At 47.9% G+C, this 26,281-nt stretch overlaps 1 protein-coding gene and 1 long non-coding RNA gene across 6 annotated transcripts in view; one reads left to right on the forward strand and one right to left on the reverse strand.

Moving 5' to 3' along the window:
- LOC102147588 (uncharacterized) overlaps positions 1 to 26,281 on the reverse strand; it is a 452,754-nt gene that overhangs the window by 114,178 nt on the left and 312,295 nt on the right. The gene's annotated exons all lie outside the window — the stretch shown is intronic.
- Positions 1,176 to 24,871, forward strand: LOC138920335 (spermatogenesis-associated protein 31D4-like). Of its 5 annotated transcripts, none has more exons than XM_070248420.1 (5): positions 1,176 to 1,454; positions 2,201 to 2,246; positions 2,847 to 2,907; positions 3,186 to 5,945; positions 23,281 to 24,871. In XM_070248420.1, the coding sequence occupies exons 1-5, from the start codon at positions 1,257 to 1,259 to the stop codon at positions 24,728 to 24,730; spliced, it is 4,515 nt and encodes a 1,504-aa protein (XP_070104521.1). In that variant the 5' UTR covers positions 1,176 to 1,256; the 3' UTR covers positions 24,731 to 24,871. The 5 variants fall into 5 exon arrangements, with proteins under 5 accessions (XP_070104521.1, XP_070104520.1, XP_070104519.1 ...); XM_070248419.1 differs by lacking the exon at positions 23,281 to 24,871 and adding an exon at positions 14,621 to 16,211; XM_070248418.1 differs by lacking the exon at positions 23,281 to 24,871 and having other exon boundaries at positions 3,186 to 7,536.

Genomic DNA, 26,281 nt, shown 5'->3' on the forward strand with positions numbered 1-26,281 from the left:
GGTTTCTACAAGGAGAGGGAGGAGGTGGGTATTTCTAGCAGAGGACCCAACATTAACAGAGAGAGGCGGCAGGAGAGCAGAGGGAATAGCAGGTAACCCATTAGGATGACTGTGGAACACACCTCCCTGCGTGGGGACACATGAGCTGGTGCTTGACTGCAGAAGGCCTTGGATAGAAGGGCGCGTGCGCGCGCAAACACACACACACACACACACACACAGGCACTCATGTGGTTGTTGGCAGGAAGGCCATCAAGGGTATTGGGCAAAGGGGTGATATGCTGAGAACTGAGCTTTAAGTACAGCAGTGGTTCTCACCTTGGAGATCAACTTCCTTAATGGCCTCCCAGCTACATTTTAGAAGCCTTGAAAATGGTACTCCATTGTGTCATTGTCATCCACCACAGTCACGCACCACGTAACAATATTAACGATGTTTCGGTCACTGATGGACCACGTATGTGACAGTGGTCCCATACGGGTAGCACCACATAGCCTAGGTGTGTAGTAGGCTCTACCACCTAGGTTTGTGTAAGTACACTGTGTGATGTTCACACAGCAATGAAATTGCCTAATGATGCATTTATCAAAACATCTCCCTTTCATTAAGTGATGTATGCCTGTACTGATTTTAGTCTTGTGAATGTTGAATAATGAATTCTTCATTTCAATTATTTGAGTCAGCCCCACTGGCTGAAGACGGTAAAGGCTGACTGAAGCAAAAAACTAAAATTTGTTATTCAACATTCACAAAACTAAATGAGTAAAGAAGAACTTTAAGTTCTATATCAGGGTTCATGTAAGGCAAAAACATTCTAAGGGAAAGATGGATTTGAGGACATATATGATGCTGAGTGTAAATGTCTGAGTACAAGCAAAAATTCCAGGGAGCATTTCAGACTTTCGAGGCAGTGGAATTGGTGAAACCAAAGTCAAGCTCTCCAAACAGTAAAGGGGGCCCGGGTAATATCTGGAGTACAGATGGAACAGGCAGAAAATTTCATTAACGTAATTGTATGATGTGATGAACGGACAGAGTTGGAAAATAGGATGGCAGGGGAGGGCCCAGGATGGATGGAGAGCTCAGCTGGGCTGGTGGAGGGAAGGGGCCATGGGCACACCCTCTGCATGTCCCCTCCCCCCCCCCCTGAAGCCCTTTGTGACTCTTGAGTGCTCTGTGATGCAGGCCTGGGATTATAGGCAAGTGCGGACACTCTCAGAGCTCAGTTGCCTCAGGCAGCCTTGCGATTCAGAAAATGGAGTTCAGTCAATGGAATGTTCTCTCATTTCTGAATAGCCATATTGAGTTGTTTTTGAGCATCTGCTCAACATTCTTAGATAGCGACCACAACCTCACCATCGTGTGTGGGTTGTGCTTGCTTCTTCTGTTCCTGTGCTTCCTGGTGGGGATTCCATCTTTACCAACCTTCTGGAAAACCAAAATCTACCAAAAGGTAAGGATCCCTGGGCAAGCCACCAACAGGGATTTTTTATTGTTGTTTCCATTTCTAGTCCCCCATTTTTAAATGAGTTGGTCCAGAGAGACTCCTAAGGTGGCAAGTCTGAATAGAGGATAGAACGTCATCCTTCTAGGGGAATAGGCCAGGCAGGACTAGGGCTTCAGCTGGGACTGTTTCCCATTTAAAACTCACAGACCATCTGGGTGTGGTGGAGGATTCCTGGATGAAATCCCATCAGTGACTTCACGGCCCTGCATTAGGTTATTTAGAGAGTTTGGGATCTGTGTAGGAGGACACTGTTCCCAACACTGGATCATGAGTCACGTTCCCATGTCGGGCGTCGTTCGACCAAACCGTCCTTTGTGTTGGGCAGATCAGGAGAGCAGTGCTGAGCCTCTGAGCAGACACTGGAGTGTGAGCTCTGTCCCAGGATACAGGGGCCTATCTGAGGAAGCACAGATGTGACTGTGGGCCTCAGAGTCTATGCCCTCCTTGAGCAGAGGACTTCTGACTGAGAAGATCAAGTGTGGACTCTAGCCAAAAATCCTCCTTCGAGTTTTTCAAAGAAGGAAAAATTGAAAGTATCTTATCACCTTTAGAAATTCAGAAAGGGAAAGAACACAAAGTGCTAGCAATAAAAATAGAGAGTGACATGAATCTTGGATGAATATCTGAGTTTCCTAGAGAGAGGAGCAAGACAACTAAGTCCTCGCTCCTCATTCTTTGCTTTTTGTTCTCAGCGTCAGGGCAGAGCCAAGAGGAGAAGAAAAGGTGGAACATCAAGTGGTAAGGTTCCAGCTATCCCACCTGAGCTCTCCAAGGGTGACCCTTCCTGTCCTCTCCATGAGGTCCCAGGTCCATGGTCTCTGAGGATGTCAGTCGCTCGATAGAGTCCCTCTCAGAAAAGAGAGGCCTCAGAGGAAAGGCTCATGGGAAGGTAGTCAGAACCCGAGACATTTCTCAGACTCCTGCTCTGCCCAGCTCTGGGCATGAAGCAGTGATGGGCCTGGACAATGGGTGTTGCCCAGTGCGTGGCCGTGGGAGACGTCAAGAGTCAGAACTTCTGTCTCCTGACCTTGTGAGACTGCGTTGACTTCCTGGATGATCAGACTCCTCTTTGAGGTAACCATTGACCTATGTTCCTCACATGGTGGTTTTGAACATCCCATGGGATAATGTATGTGACAGTGCTTTATAAACGAAGCAACAAACACATGTGAACCTTATTAATATTATCATTGACCGTTTGACCACATCTACTGATTCTTGGGGCTTTCAGAGTTAACATCCCGTTAATATCCCAAGGGTCTCCCCTAAAGGGACTCCTGTGTAACACCTATGCTTCTACCTTTATTACATGTTTAATTCACTCTTCTGATTTCCCAGGTTGGAGAAATTACCAGAGGGAAAGAGAGGAGAAAAGGAGGCTAATTTCTATTCTGAAAAGGTGACTAGTCTTTTCTTTCCTGATCCCTCTTTAACATGTTCTCTGCAATTCCAGGGATTCAGTACAGCCTGCAGTAGTCATGGGAGGGGTTTGCCATAGGAACGGGTATGTGAATGAAGGCCTTGGGGTGAGGGCTGCTGAGTGTATGGTGAAGTCATAGATGTGGGGCATTGTGAAGGGGCAGCAGGCTTCAGGTGGCCCCTCCCCTGACAGGCCAGCAGGTCCTCCTTTCCTTGTTCTGGTCCTGGCTACAGTTTTCTACTTCCTGTCTCCCGCAGGCCCCTAGGCCGGCCTCTCGATACCACCCGCTTTCGTCAACTATTATGCCCAGACCCCTCCTGTGAGGTGTGTAATAGCACAACTGCTGAGATCAATCGGCTCCTGGAGGACCTGGAAGATGATACCGCCTCTGTGTCCTCTATGGCTTCCACAGCTTCTGGGACTGAGTCATCATTCACTCTGTCCTCTGCCTTCTCAGAAGTCCCTCCAGGAGACCTAACACCATCCCCTCCACCTGACCCTTCCCCACCGCCCCCCTCCGTTCTCTCACCTAACCCGACGACACCCTTAGCTGGCTTTCTTTCACCCTCACCACCGGGTCACTCTATGCCACCAGAGCCTTCTCCTCCCTTGGAGTCCAAATTCCCAGCAGACCATTGCCCACCCCAACCCCTTGCCCTTCCCCCTCTCCCACCACATGACACCCAGGCAACGGGTCCTATTCTCCAACCAGAGACCACTCTGTCTCTGAATACGATCTTCTCTCTTGACCGCACCCTTTCCCAAGATATTAACCCCTCACCAAATTTGTCCCAGATAATCAATCCCAATGATTCACTGGCTTGTCATCACACACCACCAAGCCTGTCTGTCTCACCACCGACAGACCACCCTTTAACTGTGGCTCGATCTAAATCGGTTTCCATCTTACTGAAGTCTGTTCCAGAGAACTCATCTCCAGATAGCCCTGGCGGGTTGTCCACTTATGTCCCAACAATCAGAGGCACTGACCATTCAAGCCTGTCAATTTCAGAATTATCCTGGTGGCAAGCTTGTGCCAAAGACTTGTTCTTAGCACCTTCCACCTTGGCACCATGTGCTTTTAATCGAGAGTTTCTTGCTCTCCATTCTTCAGAGTCCTCTCTGGAGAGACACCCTACAGCTAACCTTATAGAGCGTGGTAACCTCTCATTTCTCAGCCCTCATGTCCTGGCACTCCTGGAGAGACAAGTCCGAAAGAGGAGTGATTTCCTGATGTGGAGGGAAAAGGAGAAGGAGAAGGGTTCTTTTCCAAAAAAACTTAGGCCAGACTACCCACTAAATCCTTCGCGGAAAATGCTAGAGTCAAATGCTGATGAGTGTGACTCAGCATTCTCCCTTCCTTTTTGGAGCAGTGCAGGCAAACCAAAGGAGCTGCACATGCATGGGCAGCCCCCATATCCTAAAATCTTGGAGGACCATTTACAGGAAAAATGTACGCAGCTCTTCTGGGGTCTCCCATCTCTGCACAGCGAGTCCTTGCCCTCTGCTATCCGTGACTCAAGTGACTGCACCACAATCTTCCTTTTCAATACCATCTCAAATGCCTCCATGGGCCAAGAATCCCCGGTACCTCTCCATCGCCCACCTCCATCCTTGCCTGAGATCCAGCCCCAACCCTTGCCTCAAACCCTGCCCCAATCCCAGCCCCTACCTCTCACTCAGGTCAAGTCCCAGGCCCACCTTAAATCCTCACTCCCAATCCTACCATCTGGTCCTCTACCCCAGAGAAGGATCTGTGGAGTGTGTCACCATAGACCCCGGGATGAATCAGAGTCTCTCACCTCATCTGAAATTCAACAACTGGAATGGAAAGTGTTGCAGAAGCAACAGGAAAGTTTGTGGGGTTCGCCCTCTGTAGTCCAAAGATCTCAGGAGGAATTTTGTCCTTCAGCTCCCAACTTCCCTTACCATCAGGCCTCCCAGGCCCATGCCTCCATCTCCACCCTTCCCGTAGAGTTTCCTCTCAGTGATGAGCTGAGGAAGAAACTGGAACATCACCTTCGAAAGAGGCTCATCCAACACCGGTGGGGCCTGCCCCGCAGGATCCGTGAGTGTCTGTCACTGATGATGCCTCCAAGAGATTTCTCAGAGATAGCTAAGTCAGAGAGCAATCGTGGACTCTCACGGATCTCGGTGAACAAAGATCTAAATGTTGGATTGAGCCAATCCAAAAGCTTCCATGACAGGGGTTCAGAACTGCTTCAGGGAGAGAAGGAGATGGGGAAGGATCAGGGGCATAGCCCAGAGAACGGCCCAAAAGCTCATCTGTTGAGTGACCCAGAGAGCTCTTCAGATAAGGATCCGGCATATGACTCTGAGAAAGACCTAAATAGTCACGTGGCAAGTCTGTCAGGGAAAAATTCAAGGGCCTTGGAGGAAAGTCTAGATCAGAAACAACTTGAAAATGTCCTCAAAGCACATTTGAGCAAGAAGTTTGAGGAAATCAGTGAGGCTCGGCTCCCTGGGACGGTGCGCAGTTCATGGCATGCTAGCAAGCAGACATTGCTGCTTTCTGACAAATCCCGCACCCAAATAACACAGAGGAGTCTGCCACCTTCAGTGGGTGGGGACTCCTCCCTGAATACCTTCCAGGAGCTTTGCTTCATTGATTCCAGTGCCCAACAGATGATGGAAACCCATATTAAAAGCTTTCGTATGACGATGGAGTGGGGCCTTCCCTGCAGGGTCCTGGAATCCATACAGGCGTTTAAATTGGAAGATGCTGCATCCCAGTCCTTGCCCTATTTCTACTGCGCCCCCTCAAATAACCCAACTTTGGAAGTGGACTCCAAATCCAGGGGCTTCGAGCCCCATAGAGGAAGCTCTAAATCCGCTCTTCAAGAAAAAGCGGAAACAACAAATTCAGCCCTGGTCCTGGATCGTCTTTGCCCTGCTACTTCACCTATGGGCAGGCAGGGACAAGGGGTGCCGAGACAATCACCCTCTGGTATCAACCAAGAGATTGCAGAGGTTGTTCAGAGGAGTAAGGGTGCCAGGCAGACTCATCTGCCTGTCACCTGTGGCATCACAGGCAAAGCGAGTCAGAAATTTACTCAGCTAGGCAACAGATGCCCCCCAGAGCTGCCTGCAAGGCAAGCTGGTGCCAAACATGAGACAAAGGATGAGAGAGTGAGTCCCAGTGATAGAAGAGCAGGGCGACAGGACAAAAAGATGAAGTCGGAACCCTTTTCCGTGCACAACACGGCCAGGGACATATTCAGGGCCAAGGAGCTCAACGCTCTGCAGTCAAAAACTGGTAATGTGTTGACAACCAGCAAGCCAGGAAGCCCCCAAATGAGACGTGGGAATCACAGTAAAATAGAAATTACTGGGACCATTGAAAGCCCTGCACCGAAAAGACAAGCTCCCCAAGACCCGAAGTCATCGGATCTGAAGGAACATCTGTTGAGGGAATTAAAGTCGAAACTAGAGAAGAGGAATCAGAGCCAGGTCCAAGGCCAACACACTGACAGGTCCCCTGCCTCAGAGAGCTTGACTTACAAGGCCTCACTGACTCATGCCCACGGTGTCTCCCCTGGGGACATGGGAGCTTCCCAGGTGCTGCATGTCCATCTGGAGGACAGTGGGATCAGCAGGCAGCAGCGGCAGGAGCCTTGGGTCCCTAAGAAAGACCTAAAGAGGTACGAGGATAAGAAATTCCCACCAGCTACAATGAGAGTGAGCCCTCCGGGCCCCAACAAAGAAGAGCTTGGTGGAGGGGATGCAGGGTTGGGGACATCCCAACCTACCAGAAAGACTTTCGCTACTCAGATCACAGCATCAGAGGGGACGCTTGGGAGCAAGTCTTCCCACACCTCATCACAGAAGGCACAGCCTCCTCCTGAAAGTCTGCTCAGAAAAAAGATGAACCACATTTTTCAATGGCTTCGTCCTGGGACAAAGGGCAAGAACCAAGAACATCCCCAGGAAAAGGGCAGCCCCATATCATCTGCACAGAGCAGAGGCCTGGTTAAAGGGAGAGCTGCCGTTACTGGGACCACCACGGCTCAGAAGACCAGGACGGTCCCTGGGAAGTTCCCAGTGGAGAAACTGGGGCAGCGTTGTGCAGCAGAGGTCACCCGCCCTCAAGAGCCCCTTCCTTCCCTGAGGAAGTTTGTGAAAACTTGGCAGAAGGCCGAAGAACAGGCCCAGGCAGAGCCCGTCCAGGGGCATCCTTCCAACTACAGGGCTCCCTCCTGTAAAGTGCCAAACACTAAGTCCTGCCACCACGTAGAAGTTGTCTTTGCTGGCCAGAATTATCCTACATGTTCTAGACGGATCAGAGACCAGAACAGACACCCTCAGAAAGTCATGGCGTTTAAAGATCAGCTCTTGGATCAGAAGCGTCCCTTATCTGTGCCCCGCAGGGAGCATGTGCCCCATCCAAGCTCCACCTGCAGGCGTCAAGCCGGCCCAGGGGCCTCCAGCTGTTCTCACCACTGCTAAAGGCACTCTGTTTAGGGACCCGTCTCTATGTCAACAGAAAACGCTTTTCCAGCGTTTCGAGAGCGGAAAATTTCCCACCGCAAAATCATTCCTTCTTGTGGAGAATAGTAATTCTCCCCAATAAATGATTCTCTAATAATAGTGATGTCTTTTCTGCGTCCTGTGTTGGGGGCATGGGTTTCAGGTAACTCAGGGCTTGTGCTTAGGGAAAAGGAGGAGTGAGTTCAGCTCTTACTGATTGCTTCCTCTGGCTTCTAAAAGGTCACCGGTGCTCTGGAGCTCTTGTTGACCAAGAGATCTCACGTGCCCCCAAAAGCCCACTTCCTCCCTGATGAAGTTTGAGGAGGTGGGCTCTGCCTCCTGCCTCTTCGCTTAGCCTTAACGAAAGTGTAGAGCAGCCCACACCTCCCGCTCACTGAATGTTTTACATCCTTCAGAGAGTAGGGAAGACAGGTGTTCTCTATCCGAAGAGGGTCAAGAATAGGTATGCAATTCATAAAACAACAATGAAGAAAAAACAGTGGCTTCATCATGATTTAGAGGTCAGTGACCAGAGGACCCCACAGGTGGGTGAACCCTGAATGGGATTTGGGGGGGTGGGGGAGGGTATTGCTGCAGTGGATCCTGGGCTGGTGGGGGAGGGGCTAGGAACAGCACAGACACGCCTTAAGAATCTGTCATGTGAGTCATATTAATGTGTTAGGGAAGAATACTTTAAACTTTACATTGAGGTTTCCCTACTGGAAAGGCACCTGGGGGAAGTGGTTCCCCTCTGTAGGTATTTCTTCAGACTGCCAAATGATGTTTTGTTGCGGAGCAACAGCATCACTCAGCTGCCAGTAGTAACAATGTTGACCAGGTAGCCACCTACCTCCCAGGATAAAATAAAGCTGAGAGTAAGGAAAAGATGACTTGGAGTAAGCGAGGAGGGAAGAAAAAATGAAGAGGGGAAAGAAGGACCTTGCCGGTAGAACAAAGCTTTATGCCTCATCATCCATATGGTGACCCTGTCCTGTTCCCCCCGCCCCCTCCTCAATCTGATCCAGGCATCACCACCTTGAGGCTGATCCAGGCACTGCACAGCACACTGATGCCTTTTTCCTAAAAGGCACGGGGCTGTTCTTTGAATACTAAACAATATCTGCAGGGAGGTCATCAGGCATGGCATCCCCCTCTTTGGGGAAGGTGATCTTGCCGCCTTCCTTCCATCTATGCTTAATAGGAATATGCAAGATCTTGCCCTTAGTGTGTACAGTTCACCTATCAGGATGGACGTGCCGCCTCTGATATTCACGGCCTTGGTGGAGCCATGGTTGGTCTCCCCCAGAACACCTGCAGCTCATGAACCAGAGGTGAGTCGCAGACTATGCACCAGGTTACAGATATATGTGGGTCTCACCATGGGCTGCACACATACCCACCCTTACAATAGGGGTTTGGAGGAAAGGCAACTCCACTTAGACACACTGGGACTCAAAAATTGGCTGAGTGTCAACCGGGGCAAAATTCAAAAAGCATTATGATGGTGAGCGTTAAATACATTAAGTTGTAGATGTCTAAGTAAAATAAAGATGGTTACAAGGGTGGAAAAATAAAATACCAATTTAGTTTTCTAAAAACAACATGATTTTAAAAATGGAAGGGAGGAGAAAAAGGGAAAAATAGAATAAAATGATTGTTCTATAAGTAATAAGAGGGGGTCAAGATATAGGTGACAAACGAAATAAGACTCCGAGTAAGGGAAAGGAATTTGAGGACATTAGAAAAGATACAAGTATAATGGTAATTATTGTAACAAAACCGAACACGCACGCGCGCACACACACACACATACACACTACACAAATGGGGTGAGTATCCCAGAGGGCACTGGAGGTAGTTTTCCCAGAAAGACTTGTGAATGCTAGGTGTTAAAACCAAAACCAAAAACAAAACCGGTGTCCACTACAGCCTCTCTCACTCCACACTTGTATCTTCTTGTCCAGAGTTATGCCATTGAACCCACAATGTCTGAAACTTGAGGTCAAAGAAAGAATGCAGATTCTCTGGAGGTCCTGGGAGGGGGATGGGGCCCAGGGCAGGAGACTTGAAGAGGTGAGGAGGCCATGGAGGGCTCTACCATCGATGTGGACAGACCAGCCAAAGACCAGCCTCTCAGTTTCTACATCATCTCATCTTAGGGTCCTTTACTTCCATTCCAGTGTAGTTACTGCCACACTCCAGAGCTTATCACCAGGAACACTTCAGCCATCCAGATTGTTACAGTCGGACATTCCACCCTTTGGCCTCGTCTCTCATTCTTCTGATTCATATGCCCCTTGTTAACTTTTCAACTCCAGGCCGTTCATTTTCCCACCTACTCCTTGTCTGTCCGTCAAGCTCTTGTTTACATTTCCTCCCTCTCCCGGGTAGACGTGGTGGTCTGTCAGGTAACCCACATCTAAACGGCTCCGCTACTCATGGGCCCCATCCAATCCCTTTTAATCCTTCCTGTCTGGCAAAATCCCATCTCTCTGCCTTTCCCAGAAATGCCTTCCTATAACTAATTGATCACTATTGGATTAAGTCTCACAATGGAGTCTACCGATGCCACAGTAAATTCAGCCCCAGCACTAGCTGGAAATCACTCACTCATTCCACAAAGAATTATCCCATGCTTACTAACATGAGAACAAAACAAATGGAGCCTAGGCCGCTGTTTCCTTACTCCATTCTCTCTCCAGGGACACTCAAATTTATGTCAAATCTCCTTCACTTCCCTCAAATTTAGGCTGTCTCCATTTGCTCAGTAGATGTGCTGGACCACTGATCACAGAGGAACTAGAAGTCATGAGACAGGAACTTTCCGTCAATAAAGCTTCACAAAAACCTTTTCCCGTTCCTCCTTTCCTTCTTTCCTGTTATATGAAAAGAGGTTTCCTTCCTAACCTCAACGATTACACTTCCTGAAATGTCCCTATTGAGAGAGCTAAACCCTCGTCTTGACGGACTGAGCCCCCTTGCCAGGTATCCTCTCGTCCCCTCCCTCTCTTTAGGAGGCACCCAGCTTCTTTCATTATTTTAAGCTTCCTATTACAGAAATGTTTAAACATGCACAGGAGCAGTGGAACTTCCCATGTAGCCCTCACCCCACTTTCACAGTCATCATCTGGCACGTGTGATACGGCCCGTCTCCTACACTACGGTTAAGGGGCAAAAGCCCATGGGAACATCCTGCCATCCGTCTCTCAGGTGTATGCTTTGTGCCCATGTCACAGCTCTCACGTTTCTTTGACATTTACTACCTGTGGAGCTCACTGACCCAAAACAGATGGACAGAGCCATGGGGAGGAAACGCACTGAGCTTCAGATGCTCTGGCCATCAGTTCTGCTCAGCCCTGTAGTCAAGCCTGAGAAGTCACTGAGTTAACTCCTCCCTCCACCCCACGCAGAAAGGAATCTTCCCAAGCAAATGCAGTGCACGGTGTTGCAGTCCCTCAGTCACACAGTGACTGCAGCACGTAGAGAGCACAGAAGGAGAAAACTGTACATGTGATAAGGACTTCACATCACCATGCAAGTGTTTTCAAAGATTTAGAAGAAAGTTTTTTTCCTGTAATACATTTCAAACGAGCTACTGTATGATGAGTTAAACACAGGAGATCAAACACTTTTTTATCTCCTCTCCTTCCCCAAAAGTAAAATATTGCATGAAAAGATGCTCCACATCATTAGTCACCAGGGAAATGCAAATCCAAAGCACTGTGAGATAGCACTGCACACACAGGATGGCTAGAATCAAAAAGTTAGATAATAGCAAGTGTTAGAAGGCCGAGAAACTGAAACCCTTCTATGCTGCTGGTGGGTATGAAAAATGGTACAGCTGTTTTGGAAAACCGTCTGGCAGTTCCTCAAAAGTTAAACACAGAATTACCATATTACCTAGAAATTCCACTTCTAGCTAGACACTCAAGAGAAATGAAAACATATGTCCACACAAAAACTTGTACACAAATGTCCATAGCAGTATTATTCATGACGGTCAAAAGACGGAAACAACCTAAACGTCCATCAACTGACGAATGGGTAAATAAATTACGGTATATCCACACAAGGTAATATTTTTTGGCAATAAAAAGTACTGATACATGCTACAATATGCACAAACCCTGACAACATTACGCAAAAGTGAAAGAGGCCAGTCATAAATAACCTCATATGATTCCATTCATACGAAATGTCCAGAACAGGGAAATCTAGAGCGAGAGGAAGTAGACTAGTGGTTGCTTAGGGCTGGGGGCATGAGAGGACAGGGGCATGACAGCTAAAGGTTATGAAGTTTCCTTTTGAAGTCATGAAAATGTTTTAAAATTGACTGTGGTGATGGTTACCCACCTGTGAATATACTAAAAATCATGGAAGTATACACTTTAAATGGGTAAGTTGTATAGTAGGTGAACTATATTTCAATCAAGCTGCCAAAACAAGTAAAGGATTTAAAAAGAATAAGGCCCTTGAGGACGACAAGAAGGGGAGAAGATATGACAAAAGATGTCAACAGATTTTTTGAAGACGGAAATCCGGTGCAGGAGTGGTAACTGACTAGCAGAGCAGAGGAAGTGCCGGCAAACCAACTCACGCCACAAAACCCCAGAAGACGGACGACCAGTGGCACCAGATAAGGAAGAAATTAAGGGTTTCATGCTGTACACATGTTGAATATTTTGTTCTTTCCTTTGGTTTTTGTTTTATATTATGTATAATTTAAAAAAAAAAAAAAATTTTGGGGGGGGGATGCTCTCTTCCAGTATTTTGTGAAACCCTGTTGAAGTGTTAGCACACTTTAAATGTGCAAAGAGGATCCAGGGTTCCTTGCCTGGGACAGAACCTGCGACAACTGTTTTAAAGTCACCATTGCACACTTCTGGGGTCTGGGTACGCTAGCGATGGCAGCTGCGGGAATCAAAGCCAGAAATCTCAAAGGTTAGGCAAAACTTGGGACAACAGCCAACGGTCCATTTTTAAAATGTATGTATTTAAAGATAAACTTGTGGAAAAGTTGCATGGATGGTAAACAACCATATACCCTTTATCCAGGTGTAACCATTAGTATATTGACCCATTTTCGATATCTCTCCACTTTGTCTCTGTCTCCCGTCCCTCCCTCTCCTTTCTCTCTATATCAGCAGACACACACACACACACACACACACACACACACACACATGAATGTCCACGAATGTGCCATGTCCGCGCCCAGGATCCAAACCGGCGAAACGCTGGGCCACCAAAGTGGAGTGTGCAAACTTAACCACTCGACCATGGGGCCGGCCCCACCTGAAACTATTGTTGGTGGAGCTTATCTTGCTCAGACTTTAAAGGAGGATTTTACAATCATGAGTCCTGGGGACCTTAGGGGCAGTCAGGACCAGACTTGCTATAAAGAAAACAATGCCAGAGAAGCAAAGATACATAGAGGGATTTGTCTGAACAGAGACCTCCTGCAGTCGAGGGAGGGTACATGAGAGGGGTGGGCTTGAAGTGTACCTTCCTTTTGGGTAGAGACGATGGTGAAGCTGTGGATGAGGGAGAAGACAGGGAAAGAAAGGAGCTGTCATTACTGGTAAACCCTCTCACATGGGAGGGAAAGGATTGGGTGTCTGCGGCCAAGATAGATTCATCAGACTCAGCGAGGGAATGCGGGCACGCAAAGGGAGGACACGACACAGGGCTTCATTCCAGCAGTTCAGCACTGAACAATGAAGCTGTAAAAGTTATAACTATTAAATGACTAGCTAGCCTGGGGGGAGATGAAATAAATATATATACACCATCCACAAAAATGACGTTATTGTTTAAAAAGGTACAGAGATGTCAATGGGAATTTTGGGGAAAAGATAGAAAGTAGATGGGGAAAAAATCATAAAACCTTTCATGGAAGAAGTAACCATAGGTGTGATTCAAAAAAAATCTAAAGGTACTGTCAAATAGGATTACAACTGTGCTCAATAGAAGTTATGCTAAAGAGAAGCCTAGTCCCTAAATCAAGATGAGTTTGACCCTGCAGGCCATGGTCCAGCACAATTGCTCTGTAAAATAATGGAAAAGTTTAAAATTTTGCTGGGAGGAGGGGAGTTGGCAGAGAAAAAGAGGGAGCAGCAGGGCGAGACACCGCATGGGTGGAGGGGGCCAGATTTGAGAACCTTTAGAGGCTGACTAGCCTAAGAGGGATTTGGGGAAAAGAAGAACTACCAAACATTTTCAAGTTGTTTGCCCTGGGTCCACGGATGTGCCACGCCCTTGTGGCCCTCTTTCTCAGGCTTTCTGTTGGTTGATACAGGCTACTCTGTGCTCTCACGCTTTTTGCTGATAGTGGATTCTTTTGAGAAGATAATGGGAGGCGGGGCTGCTGCTGAGTATATTTCTGGTTTCATACAGGTAAAAACACATTATGTATGAGGGGAAGTTTTAGTTGAAGGCCGAGTACATCTTGGGGATGTAAATCCCTGGGCACAGGACCGACTTTCAAAGATGACGTGGGGGTCCAAAAGGAGATCACCAAGCAATAAAAGGCTCTTAGGTAATAGCTGGGTAACAGAATAAATAGAAAATTTCACCAAGGTGAAATATATGCTATGGTGAATATGTGGAGTTGGAAGGTAAGTTGGAAGTATCTATAGGGCCTCAGAGGGGTGGACTGATTTGCTGGCCTGGATGGTGGGGGAAGGGTTGTGGGTTCATCACTTCTGTGTTTTCCCCTCCCCGACCTTCAAGAACCTTTGGTGTCTATGCTAAAGCTCTGTGATGTGGGCCTGGAACTCTAGTCTAGAATGTGCACTCTTAACGCCCAGCTGCCTGAGGTGGCAGTGCACTTCTGGTGATGCAGATCACCCTCTTTGTCTGAGGAATGTTAATGCACCATGGCTGAGCTCCAGCTTCAGTTCCTAGGTATTCCCATCCCTGCCTTGCTGTGTGGGGTGGGGCTCCTTCTTCTGTCACTGTGCTACCTAAAGAGGAGTCCATGTTTCCCAAAATTTCGGAAAGAGAGAGACATCAATCAGGTAAGTAAATCAGGTCCCTCAGAGAGAGAGAGCCAAGATGGCGCCGTGAGTAGTCCTCTTTGTCTCTCGCCCTTCGAGTCTACAATTAGTTGGACACTTATCGCTTGACAAAGGATATCCAGACAATCACCCTCTGGTATCAACCAAGAGATTGCAGAGGTTGTTCAGAGGAGTAAGGGTGCCAGGCAGACTCATCTGCCTGTCACCTGTGGCATCACAGGCAAAGCGAGTCAGAAATTTACTCAGCTAGGCAACAGATGCCCCCCAGAGCTGCCTGCAAGGCAAGCTGGTGCCAAACATGAGACAAAGGATGAGAGAGTGAGTCCCAGTGATAGAAGAGCAGGGCGACAGGACAAAAAGATGAAGTCGGAACCCTTTTCCGTGCACAACACGGCCAGGGACATATTCAGGGCCAAGGAGCTCAACGCTCTGCAGTCAAAAACTGGTAATGTGTTGACAACCAGCAAGCCAGGAAGCCCCCAAATGAGACGTGGGAATCACAGTAAAATAGAAATTACTGGGACCATTGAAAGCCCTGCACCAAAAAGACAAGTTCCCCAAGACCCGAAGTCATCGGATCTGAAGGAACATCTGTTGAGGGAATTAAAGTCGAAACTAGAGAAGAGGAATCAGAGCCAGGTCCAAGGCCAACACACTGACAGGTCCCCTGCCTCAGAGAGCTTGACTTACAAGGCCTCACTGACTCATGCCCACGGTGTCTCCACTGGGGACATGGGAGCTTCCCAGGTGCTGCATGTCCATCTGGAGGACAGTGGGATCAGCAGGCAGCAGCGGCAGGAGCCTTGGGTCCCTAAGAAAGACCTAAAGAGGTACGAGGATAAGAAATTCCCACCAGCTACAATGAGAGTGAGCCCTCCGGGCCCCAACAAAGAAGAGCTTGGTGGAGGGGATGCAGGGTTGGGGACATCCCAACCTACCAGAAAGACTTTCGCTACTCAGATCACAGCATCAGAGGGGACGCTTGGGAGCAAGTCTTCCCACACCTCATCACAGAAGGCACAGCCTCCTCCTGAAAGTCTGCTCAGAAAAAAGATGAACCACATTTTTCAATGGCTTCGTCCTGGGACAAAGGGCAAGAACCAAGAACATCCCCAGGAAAAGGGCAGCCCCATATCATCTGCACAGAGCAGAGGCCTGGTTAAAGGGAGAGCTGCCGTTACTGGGACCACCACGGCTCAGAAGACCAGGACGGTCCCTGGGAAGTTCCCAGTGGAGAAACTGGGGCAGCGTTGTGCAGCAGAGGTCACCCGCCCTCAAGAGCCCCTTCCTTCCCTGAGGAAGTTTGTGAAAACTTGGCAGAAGGCCGAAGAACAGGCCCAGGCAGAGCCCGTCCAGGGGCATCCTTCCAACTACAGGGCTCCCTCCTGTAAAGTGCCAAACACTAAGTCCTGCCACCACGTAGAAGTTGTCTTTGCTGGCCAGAATTATCCTACATGTTCTAGACGGATCAGAGACCAGAACAGACACCCTCAGAAAGTCATGGCGTTTAAAGATCAGCTCTTGGATCAGAAGCGTCCCTTATCTGTGCCCCGCAGGGAGCATGTGCCCCATCCAAGCTCCACCTGCAGGCGTCAAGCCGGCCCAGGGGCCTCCAGCTGTTCTCACCACTGCTAAAGGCACTCTGTTTAGGGACCCGTCTCTATGTCAACAGAAAACGCTTTTCCAGCGTTTCGAGAGCGGAAAATTTCCCACCGCAAAATCATTCCTTCTTGTGGAGAATAGTAATTCTCCCCAATAAATGATTCTCTAATAATAGTGATGTCTTTTCTGCGTCCTGTGTTGGGGGCATGGGTTTCAGGTAACTCAGGGCTTGTGCTTAGGGAAAAGGAGGAGTGAGTTCAGCTCTTACTGATTGCTTCCTCTGGCTTCTAAAAGGTCACCGGTGCTCTGGAGCTCTTGTTGACCAAGAGATCTCACGTGCCCCCAAAAGCCCACTTCCTCCCTGATGAAGTTTGAGGAGGTGGGCTCTGCCTCCTGCCTCTTCGCTTAGCCTTAACGAAAGTGTAGAGCAGCCCACACCTCCCGCTCACTGAATGTTTTACATCCTTCAGAGAGTAGGGAAGACAGGTGTTCTCTATCCGAAGAGGGTCAAGAATAGGTATGCAATTCATAAAACAACAATGAAGAAAAAACAGTGGCTTCATCATGATTTAGAGGTCAGTGACCAGAGGACCCCACAGGTGGGTGAACCCTGAATGGGATTTGGGGGGGTGGGGGAGGGTATTGCTGCAGTGGATCCTGGGCTGGTGGGGGAGGGGCTAGGAACAGCACAGACACGCCTTAAGAATCTGTCATGTGAGTCATATTAATGTGTTAGGGAAGAATACTTTAAACTTTACATTGAGGTTTCCCTACTGGAAAGGCACCTGGGGGAAGTGGTTCCCCTCTGTAGGTATTTCTTCAGACTGCCAAATGATGTTTTGTTGCGGAGCAACAGCATCACTCAGCTGCCAGTAGTAACAATGTTGACCAGGTAGCCACCTACCTCCCAGGATAAAATAAAGCTGAGAGTAAGGAAAAGATGACTTGGAGTAAGCGAGGAGGGAAGAAAAAATGAAGAGGGGAAAGAAGGACCTTGCCGGTAGAACAAAGCTTTATGCCTCATCATCCATATGGTGACCCTGTCCTGTTCCCCCCGCCCCCTCCTCAATCTGATCCAGGCATCACCACCTTGAGGCTGATCCAGGCACTGCACAGCACACTGATGCCTTTTTCCTAAAAGGCACGGGGCTGTTCTTTGAATACTAAACAATATCTGCAGGGAGGTCATCAGGCATGGCATCCCCCTCTTTGGGGAAGGTGATCTTGCCGCCTTCCTTCCATCTATGCTTAATAGGAATATGCAAGATCTTGCCCTTAGTGTGTACAGTTCACCTATCAGGATGGACGTGCCGCCTCTGATATTCACGGCCTTGGTGGAGCCATGGTTGGTCTCCCCCAGAACACCTGCAGCTCATGAACCAGAGGTGAGTCGCAGACTATGCACCAGGTTACAGATATATGTGGGTCTCACCATGGGCTGCACACATACCCACCCTTACAATAGGGGTTTGGAGGAAAGGCAACTCCACTTAGACACACTGGGACTCAAAAATTGGCTGAGTGTCAACCGGGGCAAAATTCAAAAAGCATTATGATGGTGAGCGTTAAATACATTAAGTTGTAGATGTCTAAGTAAAATAAAGATGGTTACAAGGGTGGAAAAATAAAATACCAATTTAGTTTTCTAAAAACAACATGATTTTAAAAATGGAAGGGAGGAGAAAAAGGGAAAAATAGAATAAAATGATTGTTCTATAAGTAATAAGAGGGGGTCAAGATATAGGTGACAAACGAAATAAGACTCCGAGTAAGGGAAAGGAATTTGAGGACATTAGAAAAGATACAAGTATAATGGTAATTATTGTAACAAAACCGAACACGCACGCGCGCACACACACACACATACACACTACACAAATGGGGTGAGTATCCCAGAGGGCACTGGAGGTAGTTTTCCCAGAAAGACTTGTGAATGCTAGGTGTTAAAACCAAAACCAAAAACAAAACCGGTGTCCACTACAGCCTCTCTCACTCCACACTTGTATCTTCTTGTCCAGAGTTATGCCATTGAACCCACAATGTCTGAAACTTGAGGTCAAAGAAAGAATGCAGATTCTGTGGAGGTCCTGGGAGGGGGATGGGGCCCAGGGCAGGAGACTTGAAGAGGTGAGGAGGCCATGGAGGGCTCTACCATCGATGTGGACAGACCAGCCAAAGACCAGCCTCTCAGTTTCTACATCATCTCATCTTAGGGTCCTTTACTTCCATTCCAGTGTAGTTACTGCCACACTCCAGAGCTTATCACCAGGAACACTTCAGCCATCCAGATTGTTACAGTCGGACATTCCACCCTTTGGCCTCGTCTCTCATTCTTCTGATTCATATGCCCCTTGTTAACTTTTCAACTCCAGGCCGTTCATTTTCCCACTTACTCCTTGTCTGTCCGTCAAGCTCTTGTTTACATTTCCTCCCTCTCCCGGGTAGACGTGGTGGTCTGTCAGGTAACCCACATCTAAACGGCTCCGCTACTCATGGGCCCCATCCAATCCCTTTTAATCCTTCCTGTCTGGCAAAATCCCATCTCTCTGCCTTTCCCAGAAATGCCTTCCTATAACTAATTGATCACTATTGGATTAAGTCTCACAATGGAGTCTACCGATGCCACAGTAAATTCAGCCCCAGCACTAGCTGGAAATCACTCACTCATTCCACAAAGAATTATCCCATGCTTACTAACATGAGAACAAAACAAATGGAGCCTAGGCCGCTGTTTCCTTACTCCATTCTCTCTCCAGGGACACTCAAATTTATGTCAAATCTCCTTCACTTCCCTCAAATTTAGGCTGTCTCCATTTGCTCAGTAGATGTGCTGGACCACTGATCACAGAGGAACTAGAAGTCATGAGACAGGAACTTTCCGTCAATAAAGCTTCACAAAAACCTTTTCCCGTTCCTCCTTTCCTTCTTTCCTGTTATATGAAAAGAGGTTTCCTTCCTAACCTCAACGATTACACTTCCTGAAATGTCCCTATTGAGAGAGCTAAACCCTCGTCTTGACGGACTGAGCCCCCTTGCCAGGTATCCTCTCGTCCCCTCCCTCTCTTTAGGAGGCACCCAGCTTCTTTCATTATTTTAAGCTTCCTATTACAGAAATGTTTAAACATGCACAGGAGCAGTGGAACTTCCCATGTAGCCCTCACCCCACTTTCACAGTCATCATCTGGCACGTGTGATACGGCCCGTCTCCTACACTACGGTTAAGGGGCAAAAGCCCATGGGAACATCCTGCCATCCGTCTCTCAGGTGTATGCTTTGTGCCCATGTCACAGCTCTCACGTTTCTTTGACATTTACTACCTGTGGAGCTCACTGACCCAAAACAGATGGACAGAGCCATGGGGAGGAAACGCACTGAGCTTCAGATGCTCTGGCCATCAGTTCTGCTCAGCCCTGTAGTCAAGCCTGAGAAGTCACTGAGTTAACTCCTCCCTCCACCCCACGCAGAAAGGAATCTTCCCAAGCAAATGCAGTGCACGGTGTTGCAGTCCCTCAGTCACACAGTGACTGCAGCACGTAGAGAGCACAGAAGGAGAAAACTGTACATGTGATAAGGACTTCACATCACCATGCAAGTGTTTTCAAAGATTTAGAAGAAAGTTTTTTTCCTGTAATACATTTCAAACGAGCTACTGTATGATGAGTTAAACACAGGAGATCAAACACTTTTTTATCTCCTCTCCTTCCCCAAAAGTAAAATATTGCATGAAAAGATGCTCCACATCATTAGTCACCAGGGAAATGCAAATCCAAAGCACTGTGAGATAGCACTGCACACACAGGATGGCTAGAATCAAAAAGTTAGATAATAGCAAGTGTTAGAAGGCCGAGAAACTGAAACCCTTCTATGCTGCTGGTGGGTATGAAAAATGGTGCAGCTGTTTTGGAAAACCGTCTGGCAGTTCCTCAAAAGTTAAACACAGAATTACCATATTACCTAGAAATTCCACTTCTAGCTAGACACTCAAGAGAAATGAAAACATATGTCCACACAAAAACTTGTACACAAATGTCCATAGCAGTATTATTCATGACGGTCAAAAGACGGAAACAACCTAAACGTCCATCAACTGACGAATGGGTAAATAAATTACGGTATATCCACACAAGGTAATATTTTTTGGCAATAAAAAGTACTGATACATGCTACAATATGCACAAACCCTGACAACATTACGCAAAAGTGAAAGAGGCCAGTCATAAATAACCTCATATGATTCCATTCATACGAAATGTCCAGAACAGGGAAATCTAGAGCGAGAGGAAGTAGACTAGTGGTTGCTTAGGGCTGGGGGCATGAGAGGACAGGGGCATGACAGCTAAAGGTTATGAAGTTTCCTTTTGAAGTCATGAAAATGTTTTAAAATTGACTGTGGTGATGGTTACCCACCTGTGAATATACTAAAAATCATGGAAGTATACACTTTAAATGGGTAAGTTGTATAGTAGGTGAACTATATTTCAATCAAGCTGCCAAAACAAGTAAAGGATTTAAAAAGAATAAGGCCCTTGAGGACGACAAGAAGGGGAGAAGATATGACAAAAGATGTCAACAGATTTTTTGAAGACGGAAATCCGGTGCAGGAGTGGTAACTGACTAGCAGAGCAGAGGAAGTGCCGGCAAACCAACTCACGCCCCAAAACCCCAGAAGACGGACGACCAGTGGCACCAGATAAGGAAGAAATTAAGGGTTTCATGCTGTACACATGTTGAATATTTTGTTCTTTCCTTTGGTTTTTGTTTTATATTATGTATAATTTAAAAAAAAAAAAAATTTTTTGGGGGGGATGCTCTCTTCCAGTATTTTGTGAAACCCTGTTGAAGTGTTAGCACACTTTAAATGTGCAAAGAGGATCCAGGGTTCCTTGCCTGGGACAGAACCTGCGACAACTGTTTTAAAGTCACCATTGCACACTTCTGGGGTCTGGGTACGCTAGCGATGGCAGCTGCGGGAATCAAAGCCAGAAATCTCAAAGGTTAGGCAAAATTTGGGACAACAGCCAACGGTCCATTTTTAAAATGTATGTATTTAAAGATAAACTTGTGGAAAAGTTGCATGGATGGTAAACAACCATATACCCTTTATCCAGGTGTAACCATTAGTATATTGACCCATTTTCGATATCTCTCCACTTTGTCTCTGTCTCCCGTCCCTCCCTCTCCTTTCTCTCTATATCAGCACACACACACACACACACACACACATGAATGTCCACGAATGTGCCATGTCCGCGCCCAGGATCCAAACCGGCGAAACGCTGGGCCACCAAAGTGGAGTGTGCAAACTTAACCACTCGACCATGGGGCCGGCCCCACCTGAAACTATTGTTGGTGGAGCTTATCTTGCTCAGACTTTAAAGGAGGATTTTACAATCATGAGTCCTGGGGACCTTAGGGGCAGTCAGGACCAGACTTGCTATAAAGAAAACAATGCCAGAGAAGCAAAGATACATAGAGGGATTTGTCTGAACAGAGACCTCCTGCAGTCGAGGGAGGGTACATGAGAGGGGTGGGCTTGAAGTGTACCTTCCTTTTGGGTAGAGACGATGGTGAAGCTGTGGATGAGGGAGAAGACAGGGAAAGAAAGGAGCTGTCATTACTGGTAAACCCTCTCACATGGGAGGGAAAGGATTGGGTGTCTGCGGCCAAGATAGATTCATCAGACTCAGCGAGGGAATGCGGGCACGCAAAGGGAGGACACGACACAGGGCTTCATTCCAGCAGTTCAGCACTGAACAATGAAGCTGTAAAAGTTATAACTATTAAATGACTAGCTAGCCTGGGGGGAGATGAAATAAATATATATACACCATCCACAAAAATGACGTTATTGTTTAAAAAGGTACAGAGATGTCAATGGGAATTTTGGGGAAAAGATAGAAAGTAGATGGGGAAAAAATCATAAAACCTTTCATGGAAGAAGTAACCATAGGTGTGATTCAAAAAAAATCTAAAGGTACTGTCAAATAGGATTACAACTGTGCTCAATAGAAGTTATGCTAAAGAGAAGCCTAGTCCCTAAATCAAGATGAGTTTGACCCTGCAGGCCATGGTCCAGCACAATTGCTCTGTAAAATAATGGAAAAGTTTAAAATTTTGCTGGGAGGAGGGGAGTTGGCAGAGAAAAAGAGGGAGCAGCAGGGCGAGACACCGCATGGGTGGAGGGGGCCAGATTTGAGAACCTTTAGAGGCTGACTAGCCTAAGAGGGATTTGGGGAAAAGAAGAACTACCAAACATTTTCAAGTTGTTTGCCCTGGGTCCACGGATGTGCCACGCCCTTGTGGCCCTCTTTCTCAGGCTTTCTGTTGGTTGATACAGGCTACTCTGTGCTCTCACGCTTTTTGCTGATAGTGGATTCTTTTGAGAAGATAATGGGAGGCGGGGCTGCTGCTGAGTATATTTCTGGTTTCATACAGGTAAAAACACATTATGTATGAGGGGAAGTTTTAGTTGAAGGCCGAGTACATCTTGGGGATGTAAATCCCTGGGCACAGGACCGACTTTCAAAGATGACGTGGGGGTCCAAAAGGAGATCACCAAGCAATAAAAGGCTCTTAGGTAATAGCTGGGTAACAGAATAAATAGAAAATTTCACCAAGGTGAAATATATGCTATGGTGAATATGTGGAGTTGGAAGGTAAGTTGGAAGTATCTATAGGGCCTCAGAGGGGTGGACTGATTTGCTGGCCTGGATGGTGGGGGAAGGGTTGTGGGTTCATCACTTCTGTGTTTTCCCCTCCCCGACCTTCAAGAACCTTTGGTGTCTATGCTAAAGCTCTGTGATGTGGGCCTGGAACTCTAGTCTAGAATGTGCACTCTTAACGCCCAGCTGCCTGAGGTGGCAGTGCACTTCTGGTGATGCAGATCACCCTCTTTGTCTGAGGAATGTTAATGCACCATGGCTGAGCTCCAGCTTCAGTTCCTAGGTATTCCCATCCCTGCCTTGCTGTGTGGGGTGGGGCTCCTTCTTCTGTCACTGTGCTACCTAAAGAGGAGTCCATGTTTCCCAAAATTTCGGAAAGAGAGAGACATCAATCAGGTAAGTAAATCAGGTCCCTCAGAGAGAGAGAGCCAAGATGGCGCCGTGAGTAGTCCTCTTTGTCTCTCGCCCTTCGAGTCTACAATTAGTTGGACACTTATCGCTTGACAAAGGATATCCAGACAATCACCCTCTGGTATCAACCAAGAGATTGCAGAGGTTGTTCAGAGGAGTAAGGGTGCCAGGCAGACTCATCTGCCTGTCACCTGTGGCATCACAGGCAAAGCGAGTCAGAAATTTACTCAGCTAGGCAACAGATGCCCCCCAGAGCTGCCTGCAAGGCAAGCTGGTGCCAAACATGAGACAAAGGATGAGAGAGTGAGTCCCAGTGATAGAAGAGCAGGGCGACAGGACAAAAAGATGAAGTCGGAACCCTTTTCCGTGCACAACACGGCCAGGGACATATTCAGGGCCAAGGAGCTCAACGCTCTGCAGTCAAAAACTGGTAATGTGTTGACAACCAGCAAGCCAGGAAGCCCCCAAATGAGACGTGGGAATCACAGTAAAATAGAAATTACTGGGACCATTGAAAGCCCTGCACCAAAAAGACAAGTTCCCCAAGACCCGAAGTCATCGGATCTGAAGGAACATCTGTTGAGGGAATTAAAGTCGAAACTAGAGAAGAGGAATCAGAGCCAGGTCCAAGGCCAACACACTGACAGGTCCCCTGCCTCAGAGAGCTTGACTTACAAGGCCTCACTGACTCATGCCCACGGTGTCTCCACTGGGGACATGGGAGCTTCCCAGGTGCTGCATGTCCATCTGGAGGACAGTGGGATCAGCAGGCAGCAGCGGCAGGAGCCTTGGGTCCCTAAGAAAGACCTAAAGAGGTACGAGGATAAGAAATTCCCACCAGCTACAATGAGAGTGAGCCCTCCGGGCCCCAACAAAGAAGAGCTTGGTGGAGGGGATGCAGGGTTGGGGACATCCCAACCTACCAGAAAGACTTTCGCTACTCAGATCACAGCATCAGAGGGGACGCTTGGGAGCAAGTCTTCCCACACCTCATCACAGAAGGCACAGCCTCCTCCTGAAAGTCTGCTCAGAAAAAAGATGAACCACATTTTTCAATGGCTTCGTCCTGGGACAAAGGGCAAGAACCAAGAACATCCCCAGGAAAAGGGCAGCCCCATATCATCTGCACAGAGCAGAGGCCTGGTTAAAGGGAGAGCTGCCGTTACTGGGACCACCACGGCTCAGAAGACCAGGACGGTCCCTGGGAAGTTCCCAGTGGAGAAACTGGGGCAGCGTTGTGCAGCAGAGGTCACCCGCCCTCAAGAGCCCCTTCCTTCCCTGAGGAAGTTTGTGAAAACTTGGCAGAAGGCCGAAGAACAGGCCCAGGCAGAGCCCGTCCAGGGGCATCCTTCCAACTACAGGGCTCCCTCCTGTAAAGTGCCAAACACTAAGTCCTGCCACCACGTAGAAGTTGTCTTTGCTGGCCAGAATTATCCTACATGTTCTAGACGGATCAGAGACCAGAACAGACACCCTCAGAAAGTCATGGCGTTTAAAGATCAGCTCTTGGATCAGAAGCGTCCCTTATCTGTGCCCCGCAGGGAGCATGTGCCCCATCCAAGCTCCACCTGCAGGCGTCAAGCCGGCCCAGGGGCCTCCAGCTGTTCTCACCACTGCTAAAGGCACTCTGTTTAGGGACCCGTCTCTATGTCAACAGAAAACGCTTTTCCAGCGTTTCGAGAGCGGAAAATTTCCCACCGCAAAATCATTCCTTCTTGTGGAGAATATTAATTCTCCCCAATAAATGATTCTCTAATAATAGTGATGTCTTTTCTGCGTCCTGTGTTGGGGGCATGGGTTTCAGGTAACTCAGGGCTTGTGCTTAGGGAAAAGGAGGAGTGAGTTCAGCTCTTACTGATTGCTTCCTCTGGCTTCTAAAAGGTCACCGGTGCTCTGGAGCTCTTGTTGACCAAGAGATCTCACGTGCCCCCAAAAGCCCACTTCCTCCCTGATGAAGTTTGAGGAGGTGGGCTCTGCCTCCTGCCTCTTCGCTTAGCCTTAACGAAAGTGTAGAGCAGCCCACACCTCCCGCTCACTGAATGTTTTACATCCTTCAGAGAGTAGGGAGGACAGGTGTTCTCTATCCGAAGAGGGTCAAGAATAGGTATGCAATTCATAAAACAACAATGAAGAAAAAACAGTGGCTTCATCATGATTTAGAGGTCAGTGACCAGAGGACCCCACAGGTGGGTGAACCCTGAATGGGATTTGGGGGGGTGGGGGAGGGTATTGCTGCAGTGGATCCTGGGCTGGTGGGGGAGGGGCTAGGAACAGCACAGACACGCCTTAAGAATCTGTCATGTGAGTCATATTAATGTGTTAGGGAAGAATACTTTAAACTTTACATTGAGGTTTCCCTACTGGAAAGGCACCTGGGGGAAGTGGTTCCCCTCTGTAGGTATTTCTTCAGACTGCCAAATGATGTTTTGTTGCGGAGCAACAGCATCCCTCAGCTGCCAGTAGTAACAATGTTGACCAGGTAGCCACCTACCTCCCAGGATAAAATAAAGCTGAGAGTAAGGAAAAGATGACTTGGAGTAAGCGAGGAGGGAAGAAAAAATGAAGAGGGGAAAGAAGGACCTTGCCGGTAGAACAAAGCTTTATGCCTCATCATCCATATGGTGACCCTGTCCTGTTCCCCCCGCCCCCTCCTCAATCTGATCCAGGCATCACCACCTTGAGGCTGATCCAGGCACTGCACAGCACACTGATGCCTTTTTCCTAAAAGGCACGGGGCTGTTCTTTGAATACTAAACAATATCTGCAGGGAGGTCATCAGGCATGGCATCCCCCTCTTTGGGGAAGGTGATCTTGCCGCCTTCCTTCCATCTATGCTTAATAGGAATATGCAAGATCTTGCCCTTAGTGTGTACAGTTCACCTATCAGGATGGACGTGCCGCCTCTGATATTCACGGCCTTGGTGGAGCCATGGTTGGTCTCCCCCAGAACACCTGCAGCTCATGAACCAGAGGTGAGTCGCAGACTATGCACCAGGTTACAGATATATGTGGGTCTCACCATGGGCTGCACACATACCCACCCTTACAATAGGGGTTTGGAGGAAAGGCAACTCCACTTAGACACACTGGGACTCAAAAATTGGCTGAGTGTCAACCGGGGCAAAATTCAAAAAGCATTATGATGGTGAGCGTTAAATACATTAAGTTGTA

Source organism: Equus caballus, chromosome 23, assembly GCF_041296265.1.
Source record: "Equus caballus isolate H_3958 breed thoroughbred chromosome 23, TB-T2T, whole genome shotgun sequence".
NCBI classification, from domain to species: Eukaryota; Metazoa; Chordata; class Mammalia; order Perissodactyla; family Equidae; genus Equus; species Equus caballus.

Coding starts and splice junctions, on each gene's coding strand:
- LOC138920335 (XM_070248420.1), top strand. CDS start 1,257: ATGGAGTTCAGTCAATGGAATGTTCTCTCATTTCTGAATAGCCATATT. Junction 2,247..2,846: donor AAAAGGTGGAACATCAAGTG/GTAAGGTTCCAG, acceptor CTGATTTCCCAG/GTTGGAGAAATTACCAGAGG. Junction 5,946..23,280: donor CAGAGGAGTAAGGGTGCCAG/GCAGACTCATCT, acceptor TAAGGGTGCCAG/GCAGACTCATCTGCCTGTCA.